A 12,825-nucleotide genomic window follows, 5' to 3' on the forward strand; every position below is an offset into this window, starting at 1 on the left:
AAATAAGATTCAAGTCCATAGACTGTGTTGGATTTGCTTTAATACAATTTTAATTGAATTTTCTTGTATTCTCCACATGGATTACACATGCAGCCAATTTAGGTTCTGTAGTCCCATGGCTGGGCCTGATGTACAGCAATGTCAGCATACTCTGCAAAGGCTCAAAAACAGAATGTTCACACTGTACATTATTTTTCTTAGTGGCTGTCACAAATGTTTCAGGTTGTATATTATTTCATTGAATTTAAAATTGATACATGCTCATTACCAAAGACTAGCAGTAACTTTTATCGACAACGTTTTGTTTAGTCATGATACACAGTGGATTAAGACAATACATAGGGGAGAGAAGTGGGGATGACATGCAGCAGAGATGATTTATCTGATTTGAACTTTCAACCTGGTGACAGGAATTCCTTTTTTGTCAAATAGTAAATTAATTTGTTTGAAAATGTTTTGACCAAAGCCCATAGTGAGGCTCAGTGTGTTAATAAAGAATAAGCACAATGGTGTACCCATATCCACAAACAGATTTTTAAATGGGTGCTACAAGCACAGCCTTTTGTCTACAGGGTAGCCTTATTATGATGGGTTAGATCATACACTCATGTAGTACTGCTAAACACAGAGGTAGGAGCCTAATGGCTCAAGCTTCAATCTGTCACAGGGCAAAAAGGCTTTAGGGCTGAGAAATGTTTTCTCTCTTCTTTTGTTATAAAGCATAATCTCTAGTCCTTTTTAATATACATTTTGTTTTATTTAGGTCACAAATTAGAGTGTTACAGACAAGCAGTTGATTGTACATCATACAGACTTCAAATTATAACTTACCCCAATTAAAGAGGAGAAGACACAGATCAAACTCTGCTTTTGCAATGCACATATACGTTTGAGTTTCTGTATGTCAGTGATCACAGTTGGAAGTAGACGTAAAATAGTTTGCATTTTTCTGAAACAACACAGAAAGAGAGCCAGCATCTTAATTTAACAGCAAGTTTTTGCAGTGTGAATTACACTGCATGTTTTTGAATTAAGATCAACTGCAAAAAGCCAAGATTATATGATAAATATCAAGCATAGCATAGATTTTATATAATGAACTACTATAGATGCAGTGACTCTGACTACTGCTAGCAGTTTGTTTTCAGTTTAACTGCTAAAAACAAAGGGCACACTGGCTCTCACAAAACCTTGCCTGACTGAATATTTCTGGTTTGGAATTTGCATCTTTGAAGATTCATGGCAGCCCATTCCACAGTGTAATTCCACATTGCTTCCTCTTGCCATCTGTTGAGACTGTGTCAGAGTAAGCCCATATGAATATGCACAAAGCCAGGAAACGCATTACAACCAGAAGTAGTTGTTCAATGTCTTTTGCCACCAACAGAATAGTTTACAGTTAAATTTCAACCCTTTTCCTATTCATTAAGTTTTTTCTTTCTTCTTTCCTTTCTTAAGTCCCTCTAGCTCTTCATCCTGAATTGGCTGAATTTTTCCCGTGGTTTGGCAGCCCTCTATTTAATACATTACTATAGCTCCAGACAAAGGGCTTTTGTCATTGCTGTTGTATCTCTCCATTTCACATGTGCACAATTGCTGATGGCTTGGGCGTGTGGAAAAAATGTCCTTGACCGTCTTCATTCATGCAACAATGAAATGAATGTGTGTTTATATATTTATCTGTTACCATCCCCCAACACCTTAGATTCAAAGAATATTTGAGTAAGTATGCAATGAAATGTTAGGCCTTGTTCCTTGAAACATGAATGCCATCTTTTCACATCTGAGTGTTTATGGCAAGTGATTGCCTGTCAATCATTGCAACTCAAATATGGAAAGAAAAATGTAAAAAAAACATTTGCCAAGGTCTACTTCTTTGTTTGCCTTACCTCTGTGTACAAAACATCCGTCTGTCAGCAGGTTGTAGTCTTGGTAAATATCCATACATATTTCACAGCCCTCCAGCCCACTTGAAGTATTGTTTGTTTTGTTTATTTCAATTATTTAAAATGTCAAATATTCATCAGTTTAAAGGTTCTACTCATGATTTATTTATTACAATTCAGTTAATTGATTACTTTTTTGGGGGGCTTTTATAGCCTTTATTAAAAGGACAGCTTTAAGACAGGAATGGCGACATGCAGCAAAAGGCCTTGGGTCGGATTCGAACCCGTGGCTGCTGCTCGGGACTCAGACTACATGGGGCGCATGCTCTACTGGGCGAGCTAGAGATCTGATCACTTAATCAGTTTGTAGAATATATCTGCAATGGAGTTAATTTAAAATTAACATTTGAATTGAATACAGAGTTTAGATTTTCTGACTAAGTGAGAATATTGAGATTGGTTCTACTCTGTCCAATACTGACATGCTGATACTTACAGTGTCCTCTCAAAAATATGCCAAAAGTGATTTACTAAGATTGCTGTCTTTTCAAAGACGTTAAGTGCTTTTTATAGTTCCCTTTTTTTTTTTTCTCATAAGGCTGATTTCTGTTTCATGTAATATAAGTTGTGTGTATTTGGCCTGAACCTTGGTTAGTGACTAATACCCAAAAGGCATTTGGACTTGTCACAGTAGGAAAAGCATAGGTGTAAATGATAAAATGAATGATAGCTGAATTCCACTTAACTGCTTTTGGTTTGAGGATCCTGGTGTTATCCATGTTGTTTCACTGTCACACTTATGTCTCAAATCCATACTACATACTAAGGTTATGCAGGCTTTCAGTATCTATTCAGTTAAGTATACTTAAACCACACAGTAAATATATAAATGTATGTGTGCTGCTGATGGTCACTGTTTTTAGTTCTCCCACAATGCAATGAACATAAGAAATGGAGGAGCTGCTCACAGCTTTTTGTTAGAATAAAATGATATGTTGATATTTTTACTACTACATCAATTTAATATGCTGATTAGTTTGTTGTATATATTGTATAGAATTATTATATAGTATGAATTTGGAATGCGCCGACATTCATGTAAGACAGTGGTTCACGTTTATGCTGTGTTTAAACCCCCTACCACTAGATGGCTATGCTGAGACGCACCACTAGTGTCCTTGCCTAACAAGCCTACAAGCTTGTTAGCCTAACAAGTCTAGCCTGACTTTTTGCTAGAAGCTAACAATGTAGCTATGGCTGAACTTTGGCTACTTTTAGCATATAAAAATTAGCGCACTAAAAACCTGTCAACCACAATCCCAAACTGGCAGTTTGATTTTCTGTGTACTGAATTGTTTACCTAAAGTAAGCGTCTTTGACTTTTATGAACATCATGTCTTTTTTTTAAATATTAGTTTTTCTAAAATTATGCTTAAAAAAAAAAAAAAAATCCCAATATATCGCCTTCCACACAGTATCGAAATTTATTGCAATATATTGAATCATGACCACATGATGTATCGTATCGCCAGATTCTTGCCAATACACAGCCCTAGTTAAAATGTTATTATGTGTTCATGATGATTATGTGTTCATGATGATTGTTTTAAACTTTTAATGATGCTTAATCGCTAAACTACCAGACCCGAATTCAACGTTTCATGTGGTTCACTTTCAGGGCAAAGTGCTAATTTCAGAAAAAAGACCAGTTCTTATATGTGCAGAAATGAAGTGGTAGTGTTCTAAAGATGGGATATACTGTAGTTTACATGCTTCTTTGGAACAAGTTGTAATGAGTTTCAATAGGTAAAATGGAAGAGCAGCTACGGGGTCAGGTGCAGAACGGTGCGTTAGTCATTCTGAGTGGGACTCATACTTCTGGCAAGTGAGCAAAGCTGACACCTCCCTTCCCTTTGAGTTGGCACGGGGTGTCTCACTGCTCCTCAACAGAAACCAGCAAAGGCCTCATAGACGCCGATAACTAAGAGACATCAAATGTTGGCTCGTCGTGTAGAGAGAATGTGTAAATATATCTTCAAATGTGTCCTCGTGTGTTGTTTTCTCTCAGTCTTTCTTTCTCTCTCCCCCTCTCTTCCCCCGTTGCGGGGGAGTTAGGTCGTTGTCATGAAGCGCTGTTCCTCTGTCGGCTGATCAATATGTTGCTGTTTTTTTCTCTTTCAGAGGAGAAGACACAGCTGGTTCTAAATGTCGACAAACAGCTTGAAGAAGTCAGAGAGTTGGTATGTCTTTGATCAGTAATTTTCTCCTCTTCCCATTTCCTAAATAATGAATTTGTGGAAAGAGGGAGGGGACAATATTCACTGGCACCAGACAACAGCACCTGTATTATCATGGTGGTGACATGACACACACACACACACACACACACACACACACACACACACACACACACACACACACACACACACACACACACACACACACACACACATACTGCACATGGCGGAAAGGAGGCTTCCTCCTCACATGATTACTTTCCAGTAATCTGCTTTTAAGTGACACCCCTATGACACATTTCAACCCATTATCTCGAGGTGGGAGTCTTCATGTTGCTGTTTAAAAATGAGCAAAGTCACCTGACAGAGACAAATTGTTGTTGCAGTTGTCTTGTTATGTCACAGTGATTAGTTTCCTCCAAATCCGCCACAGAGAGACCTGTCTAGCCATGCATCAAATGTACTTTTACTTCATTCACTGTGACATTGTTGGGCCTGTGACTGTCGCTGCAATGAAGGGGCGCTCATATTTGATTGTGTATTTATTTACAGAACCGCCTTTCTCTGTCACAACTTTTATCACAGCTGAGAGACGTGAGCGGGAGGCATTGTCTTTTCACAATCAACATTGGAACATATTAAAGTTAATGCCGCTGAAGTTACACATTTCAGAAAGTTTAATATTGTCACAATTTCTATCTTTAGCAGCTTTTGTCATAGATGCTATCCTTTTGTGAGACCTAGATTTATTTTTTTTTAAGCATCTGTTCAACAGTGCTATAAAAAGTATTATAAATTAAAAAGTACCTTATCATGATGTAAATTTGGATCAGAATGAACTCTAAACCACTCGATTTTGTAATGTTTTATAATCCAAGTTATTTTTTAGTTTTAGAAATGTAGTGTTAGCCAGGACAATGTTTTGTTAAATTAACTGGACGAACTGCTGGTTTTAGCTGGAGCAGATGGACCTGGAGGTGCGGGAGATCCCCATCCAGAGCCGTGCCATGTACAACGGCAGACTGAAGAGCTACAAGCAAGAGATAGAGAAGCTCGAGAAAGACTTTGTAAGTACTTCACCTTCTTAAATCTTTTTTTTTGATGGTTATTTGAATAGTGCAAATATAATGTACATCATCAACATTTAGAAAATCCTCTTTTAAAATTCAAAATGGGCATCTGTATAGCAATATGCTATTTATGTACAGTATATGACTTTCTGTAGTTATAAGCTGTCACCGTCTCAAATCCTTTGGTTAAACTTTTACATGCACATCCATTGTTTGCACCTTCAGCCAAACTCTCTCTCTCTCTCTCTCTCTCTCTCTCTCTCTCTCTCTCTCTCTCTCTCTCTCTCTCTCTCTCACTAACACACAGACTATCGCAAACAAACACACACACACACACACACGCAAACAGTCTTACACTGAAACTCAGTGGTACATCCTCCGAGTTTAATTCAGAGTTCATATTTGAACTTGCATGTGATGCCTATTAAGAACAGGTTGTTTGTGTTGTTGCTGCAGAATCTTGCCTTGTTTAGTAATTCATAGATCACTGGATGTCTGGACTTGATCTCCAGCCTCTATCAAAGCTTAATGAACAGCCCAGTCTTGATAATCGATAATGTGATAGAAATGAGCAATTATTTAATGTAATTCCAATGCTTGCTTATTTTCTTCTTACCTTTGTAGCTTTTACCTATTACCCTAAGTTAAAAAGTCTTTACCTTGCAAAAATATGTATCTTCAATGATATATTTTTTTGTTTTCTTTTGTGTGTTTTGTTGTCACTCACAACACGATAATACACCCGAGACGAGTCCTTGCACGAATCAGATGTGATGTGAAATAAATCCACAACGTTAGAATGGGTTGGAAAAATAAATACTGAATTGTACGTTTAAGAACTTTTAAGATTAATTCAAAAAAGGCTGACCTGGGATAGTTGCAGCATGTCAGAATCACATTTAAACAAAATGTAATGAGAGTCTTGAAAAATAATGCAGTAAATTATGACATAATTCTCACCCATATGCACCTAGCTACCACTGACCAACCAAAATAATCTGAATTAAAGCCTGCTTATATTTCACCTTAATCATCTCAAACATCTGCTCAATACCTCATTTCAGTCACCCCAAAAATGTCTTCTGAATTAAATTTGGGAATATAACAAAGAACAACGTCCACCCTAGCCTGGTTAACACCAGACCCTTCTCAGTTGTAACTGAGAGTGGGTCTGGGCAAGGTTCATTCACAGCCCATTTCCAAAGGGGCGTCCCTAACGGAAGCCGCTCAAATGCCTCTGGGACCACAATTGGATAGTCCTTCAACCAATCAGACCAACGATCCGGGTGACGTAGCCGCGACAGTGGCCGTCATGTTGAACGTAAACAAAAAGCTGCTCTATCGTAATTGTGTAAAGCCCGCCTCAACGGTTGTGATTGGTGCCTTGATTTTGAAAATTTGGAAATGGGCTTGAATGGATAGACTGACTTGCAGAGCAAATCTCAAATTTGCCGGAAGTTCGTCAGGTTTTTCCCAGGCTACGTCCGCCCCCCAATCCATCACTGTTCCTACTGCAGAACAAACAAGTAAACATGCATAAACAACCCATTTGGATGGAGATATCATGTGCTAGTGATCTGTGAAAACACCACAGAGATGTGCTAACTGAGATCACAGGAGGAGATCTCTGTGCCAAGACAGTTTGCTTTCCTCGCCATGGGCATTTAATTGGCTGACGATTAATCTTTAACTTTTCTTCTCCCCACACTTACCGTGCTTAATCATCAAGCAGTTAACACCTGCAGTGACTGATATTGTTGCAAATTCTTCATTACATGCATTTGTATGTCTGCCTGTGCAAATTTAACCTGGAAAAAGTTTGAATTTCATCCATCCGCTTTATAAAACACAATGCTGCATGCACAGAACATGATTACTTCTAAATTCTTGCTTCCATATCACTGCATACTTATGTCAAGGCCCACAATACTGAAATGCAAAGCAGAAGGTTGCAGTAGGATAGTCCTGGATAGGGAATAAAAGAATATTGCCCTGCTTGTAACTGTGACTGCCCAGTTTAACAGAGTCATTTTCATTTTTACACCTCTGTGTGTGGTGTCGTCAGATCAGTGTGTATTTAAACCAGGATCACCCACCCTCGCACAGTAACATCTAGGATATCTGATCTCCCGTAAATCTGATGCAAGTGTTCAGAAGGCACGAACTTCAGCCCCCTCCGATGTGCCTCAGATGTGCCAAATGCTATAGCCGAGCTCAGCCTCTCACTTCCTGCAGGCCTTGGGAGGACATGACACTCGGCTCGAAAAGCGCCTAGTGGAAAAAAGGCAATCTCCTTTCTTTTTAATGTAAAAAGCTCAAGCTTTGTTGTGCTTTATGTGGATATCAAGGCCTTTCCACTCCCTCACTACCCAATCTCCCCACAACCCTACCCCCTACTGGCCTCCCACGGGTGTCTACCCCCCTTAACCTGCTCTCTCATCCTCCCATTCACCCGTGGTTTGAAGTCTTCCTACCACCGGTGTGCCAGCTTGAGACTTCATTCCTGCTCCTTTCCAGACAGGGCCCGTGTCAACCTCAGTAACCCAGCCATTTCATCCAGGAAGACAACTTATCAAACGGGCATCCCAAAGGTGTATATATGAGATGTAGCTTTGTTGGCTTGGCTGACCGCTTCATTGTGATAATAGAGGGGACAGTGGGGGTCGTAAAGGTGATGGGTCGTGACAAATAGGCATTGCAGCACCTAAAGGGGATGCCAGACTGACAAAAAAAAGACTATGTCAGAGTGGAAAAAAAATTAAAAAAAGAGCAATGAAAATCCTATTTGATGGAGTGGGCTTGTCTTGGTCAGGGGAATCAGAATGGCATGGCTCTTAGCAGTGGCTTTGATCAGGCAAAGAAGAGGCTCAATGTAAGCTTAATTTAATGAAATCTATCGGGTAAACAGAGCCACCATCCTCAAAGGGCCGCGCTTGGTCCGTCCCAGCAGGGAAGGTGGGGGTCTGCAGACGTCTGCTGTGTCTCACAAAACACTATCCACTTTTGAGGATGTGACTCAAATGATGTACCATACTTGTTGTAAATGTGTGATGTCTCTGACATGGGCATAATGAGGTGTCAGCCACAAGCTGTCATGAAGCAACATTGGCTCAGAGATTTAGAGATACTTTCTCAGTCCTGGAAACTCTATCAGTATGTATTTTTTTTTAGTTTTTTTTTTTATATCAAAGCCCTTCCTTTCTTGCCTTTTTCAAAAGGTGTACCATGTTGTATTGTTGGTCTGTGCGTGGATATCTTCAGTCCAATGCTGATTTCAGTGAACCTACAGTCAACAGTGTGTCTTAAGTTATTTTAAATATCATGATGTCACTGGTAAAACAGGACTGAAACAACTGTCTAACCTTCCAGCTTGATTAGTATATTAGTTGAATGTTGCTTCTCTGTATTTATTTCATTTATTACTCCACATTAGCAAGTTAGAGCCATCTCGAATACTTCTTAAAGTTAATCATTAAATCTGCATGATATTTTTTCTCCACCTATTTTCAGTGCAGTGTTTGGAAGGGCCTTTTTTTTATTTTTTATAATGTGTTACTTTTACTTGTGATACATCAATATACCTTCAGCTCAGCTAGCTGCTGTGGTTGTTGATCTTATTTTGCAGCAGATGGCGGTATTGCTCTAAGAATTCTCTTCGACTTAAGGTACAGGACAAGGACAATGTTGGGAACATTTAGCAATTACTTAGCCTTTCTGATGTATGAGTGGACTTGCTATGATAAATCCTTCCACTTATTACTAAGCCTGACCCTTACCCTTTGTGCTTTGTATAATAGAGATTGAAAATAATGTTACCAAAAATGTCCTTGTGGTAAAAACCCATTTAATGCAAAGTACCTTATAGTAGTCTGGCTTCCAACTTTATGTATTTTCTGTAGTTTGTCTCTGGCCAGTCACGCTCTGAAAGTTAAAGAAGCAAATCAAAATATGAACAAAATAGCGCCTCCTTAGGAAAGTTAAATGTCTTTTAAAAACAATATTGTAAACATTTCCCTACTGTAACTCTCATATCTTCTCTCTCAATTCATCTTTCTGACATGTTGCTGCTAATATTTCACCTACTTAAGTATTCTTTGTTGTTGTTGTTGTTGTCTTTTCATTAGCAAAAACACTTCTGTTCCAAATGTGAGAGGCTTTGAGTTCGAGGATCCTTGACTCTGATAAAGGTTAATTTGTAGTCATTAAATATCAAGCTCTGATAAATGTTATTGTTGAATATGTCACATTTTTCTGCCATTAAGTGGGAATGGGTGCCAGTGATGGTCAAGGCAGTTTTGTTAATGGCATTCGGTAATTCTTTGGTAAAATGTATCAGATTTAATTGAGTTGGATAAACACCATTTTTGACTGAATGGAAAGCTATTATTGAACATAATCGTCATAATATGCTATATATGATTTCATCAAGTACCATGAATTCATTAATTTCCTAGCACCAGTGCTCCTTTAGAAATGCATATCATTACCCAGTCTTTATATGATTATACATTGTTATTATAAGATGTAGAAAATGTGAGGAGGTCAACTTTTGAGTCACCTGAAGTGCAGCACTTACCTTTTGAAAAGTAAGGTTGAAATTACGATGGAACAATTATCTTCTTTTTCAGTCATTCCTAGCTTAATTTATTCCATAATGGATATTGCAATAGTTTGTGTTTTCTGATATTGAATCACTAAACCAACTCTCACAGGGATACAACTATTACTTCCTAATATCTGATTGTCTATTGGGGGGTGTAACAGTCCCAGTCCAAGTGCAATGTCTGGACTGCCTTTTCCTTTTAATACAAACCTTGTCTGCCCAGGGAGATAATTAATGCATTTCCAAAGAGTCAACTAACCTTGAAATATTGAACAGTTTATTTACCAGGTACACATGGTAACAGGTGAATGGAATAAAAAAGCTGTTGGTGCTGATTCCATTTCTTTTATTTTTATTTTTCTTTTATACCTGGATATATGAGTTTCATAATATATGTGTGATAAGTGGCTTATACATAAATGCTGTAAATACTGCTGTACTTGTAAACAAGGAGAAATGGTTTGATTAAAATGAAGTAATTAGACCAGTTAATGATTAAATTGGATGACATACCTCAGATGAGACCAAAACAAACTACTGTAACTCGTGATTTGTATTTGGTCCCCTATTATCAGAATACATTGACTTGTTGGAGAATAACTAATGAATGACTCTTGACTTCACCACACACCGATCAAGCTGCATGTTTCAGCTGCCAGTAAGAATGCTATCAGAAGTTTTCCATAAGCCTCTTTTCCCTGTTTCCAAACCCCAGAGCTGTTTGTTGCCTCTGCATCTGAAGGTCATCCGCGATCGGTTCATCATTAGCAATGAATTAACATTTTTCCAGGGTTTTTGAAATGCCATATAAGGTATGGGGTATTGTCTCTGTGTGTATGCATATCTGTTCTAGTTTGGACTTCAGTGTGTAAACTGGTATTTACTCTTCACTCGAAGCATACTAATACCTTGGAATGTATTCCCCCCCCCAAAAAAATATAACCAAAAAATAGATGAGGCTGCTGTATATATGTTTATGTAGATATTTTTCTTATTTTGTTTAGTGGTCATGGACAATTCAAGGTTATGAAGACTATCCAACTTTAGCTTTAGCCATAAACTTATTATGTCTGGCACAATTAGCAGCCTAAATGACGAAAGAAGAGTTTGCAATGTCATTTATCAGAAAGTTGTGTATTCGTCTTTTTCTTTTCTTTTTTTAAGCCAGATGCTGATAATCATGTTGAGATTTAGGTTTTGATGGGAGACTTTAGGACCACTGTACTTCCCACACTTGAACCACACTAGTAGTGATAAATAAATTAGCATTGTTGTAATCCATCTTGAAGAGTTGTTGTTGTTGTTGTTGTTATTTGCCCCCTGTCCTCATTATGGTGACTCCCGAAAGCAGACAACATGACAGACCAACATTAGTTGAATGTTAGACACTTTAAATCGCCTTAGGTTGCCTTGGCTTACTTGTTCTTATTAAACACAGAAGAGTGAAGGCAGATTGACTCTTTTCATGGTTTGTTGCTTAACAACCCATCAATGACACCAAAGTCTAATCATTCATAACCCGTTTTAAAAGGACTCAGTTGATGGGGATTTTTCCCAGTGCAGATTTAAGATGTAAACAAATAGATCTTCTTCTCTACTTATGAATTATGTCTTTTATTTGGAAGTTGTTGTGCACAGTATGTCTTCCTCAAGCCCTTTGTAGATTTGGGGTGTTGGAGGCTTTTCCATGTCCTCTTTATGGACACGAAGATGGGATTCATTTGCGGATTAACCTTTTTTCACTCATGTTGAAACCATTTTTTTCATGGGTTTGATGGTGTACTGGCAGCAGTGGGTCAAATCTGGGTTGAAGGACAGTATCTCAAGGACAAAAGAATGTGTTGTCCAGAAGTGCCGTGTATCATATTTGATTATCAGAAAAAATGTGAGTGAGACCCAACCAGAATATCATTAATGTGCAATAGTTACTTTGTTTGTGATTAAACTGCATGTATCATGTTTTAGGTGTTTAAATTATAGGAGACACTGATACCTAATCAGCCACACTGAAACTTGCTGGTTGTTTTGTTCTTTCCTACATGGTGAATAGGTAATTATAGTTATAATTTTGTTTCCAAATGAAAGATTTATCGATGGTTGATTCATATATCTTTCAAGCTGAAAATGCCTCTTTTGGCAAAGTACTGGTAGTCACTTCATGACTTTGAATAGCATGACAATGCTGTCAATCAGATGTGATGGCAGTTAAGTATCAATAGAGGATTCTTAAACAGTCTTCAACTCCACTTTCCACTGCTACTATAAAAGTGTATTCTCAAGTTAACAATTTAAAGTGGTTTTAGTGCTGTGAATGACCACGAGAAGAATGATAGAGATGAGACTAAAACCATGCTGGAAAAGCAGTAAAAAAAAGTATTTACACTATTGTTACCCCTATTTTGACGTGCAAAAGTGCAAAAAAGTGCAAAAAAATGATCACAAATAAAATATGTTTGCCAACCATTTTTTATTAATATAAGTGTCCCAGACAGAGAAGTGGGAATACATTTTGGGGACCTTTGCTTTACTGTCATCCTTTTGAGTGTTATGGTCATTAACAAGATGAGTTATTGTCAGTAGTCGCCTTGCAGAAATCACATAGCCTATAATTTGTAAGCAGATCACCCCCTACTCCCTCTCCATCTCTTTATGTTAACACTTGTCTATGGATGGGGTATCTGCATTATGCCTGGAGCACAGGTTTTGTTTGGCAGTGTGCAAATTTGGCCGTTATCCTTCCACGCGATCGTTTCCTCTCTCGCTTATCTCTCCTGGCCCCTCCAAAGTCGCTGTACTTCCACACACACTGACAGCGATCAGTATAGCTTTCAGACGCTTGTCTGGCTGAGTCTGCCATGAAGCGAAGGCCCTCCCAGGTCCCCTCGCTGTCCTCAGGGCTTGTGTGATTGAGTGACTGGGGGCCAAAGATAATAAGGGGGAAAATATAAAGACATGGGGCGATGATATGATAACACCCCCTTCCTCTGCTCCCTCTTTTTACTCCCCTTTCCACCTCCCCTTCACTTTTC

The 12,825-nt window shown here is 38.4% G+C and overlaps 1 protein-coding gene across 3 annotated transcripts in view; it reads left to right on the forward strand.

Annotated features, from left to right (window-relative positions):
- vti1a (vesicle transport through interaction with t-SNAREs 1A) overlaps positions 1–12,825 on the forward strand; it is a 115,774-nt gene that overhangs the window by 1,062 nt on the left and 101,887 nt on the right. For all 3 annotated transcript variants that reach the window (XM_078278782.1, XM_078278784.1, XM_078278783.1), the window contains exons 2-3: positions 4,068–4,126; positions 5,080–5,190. In XM_078278782.1, coding sequence (XP_078134908.1) covers positions 4,068–4,126; positions 5,080–5,190 — 170 coding nt within the window. The remainder of the gene's footprint in view (positions 1–4,067; positions 4,127–5,079; positions 5,191–12,825) is intronic.

Source organism: Sander vitreus, chromosome 21, assembly GCF_031162955.1.
Source record: "Sander vitreus isolate 19-12246 chromosome 21, sanVit1, whole genome shotgun sequence".
Taxonomy (NCBI): Eukaryota; Metazoa; Chordata; class Actinopteri; order Perciformes; family Percidae; genus Sander; species Sander vitreus.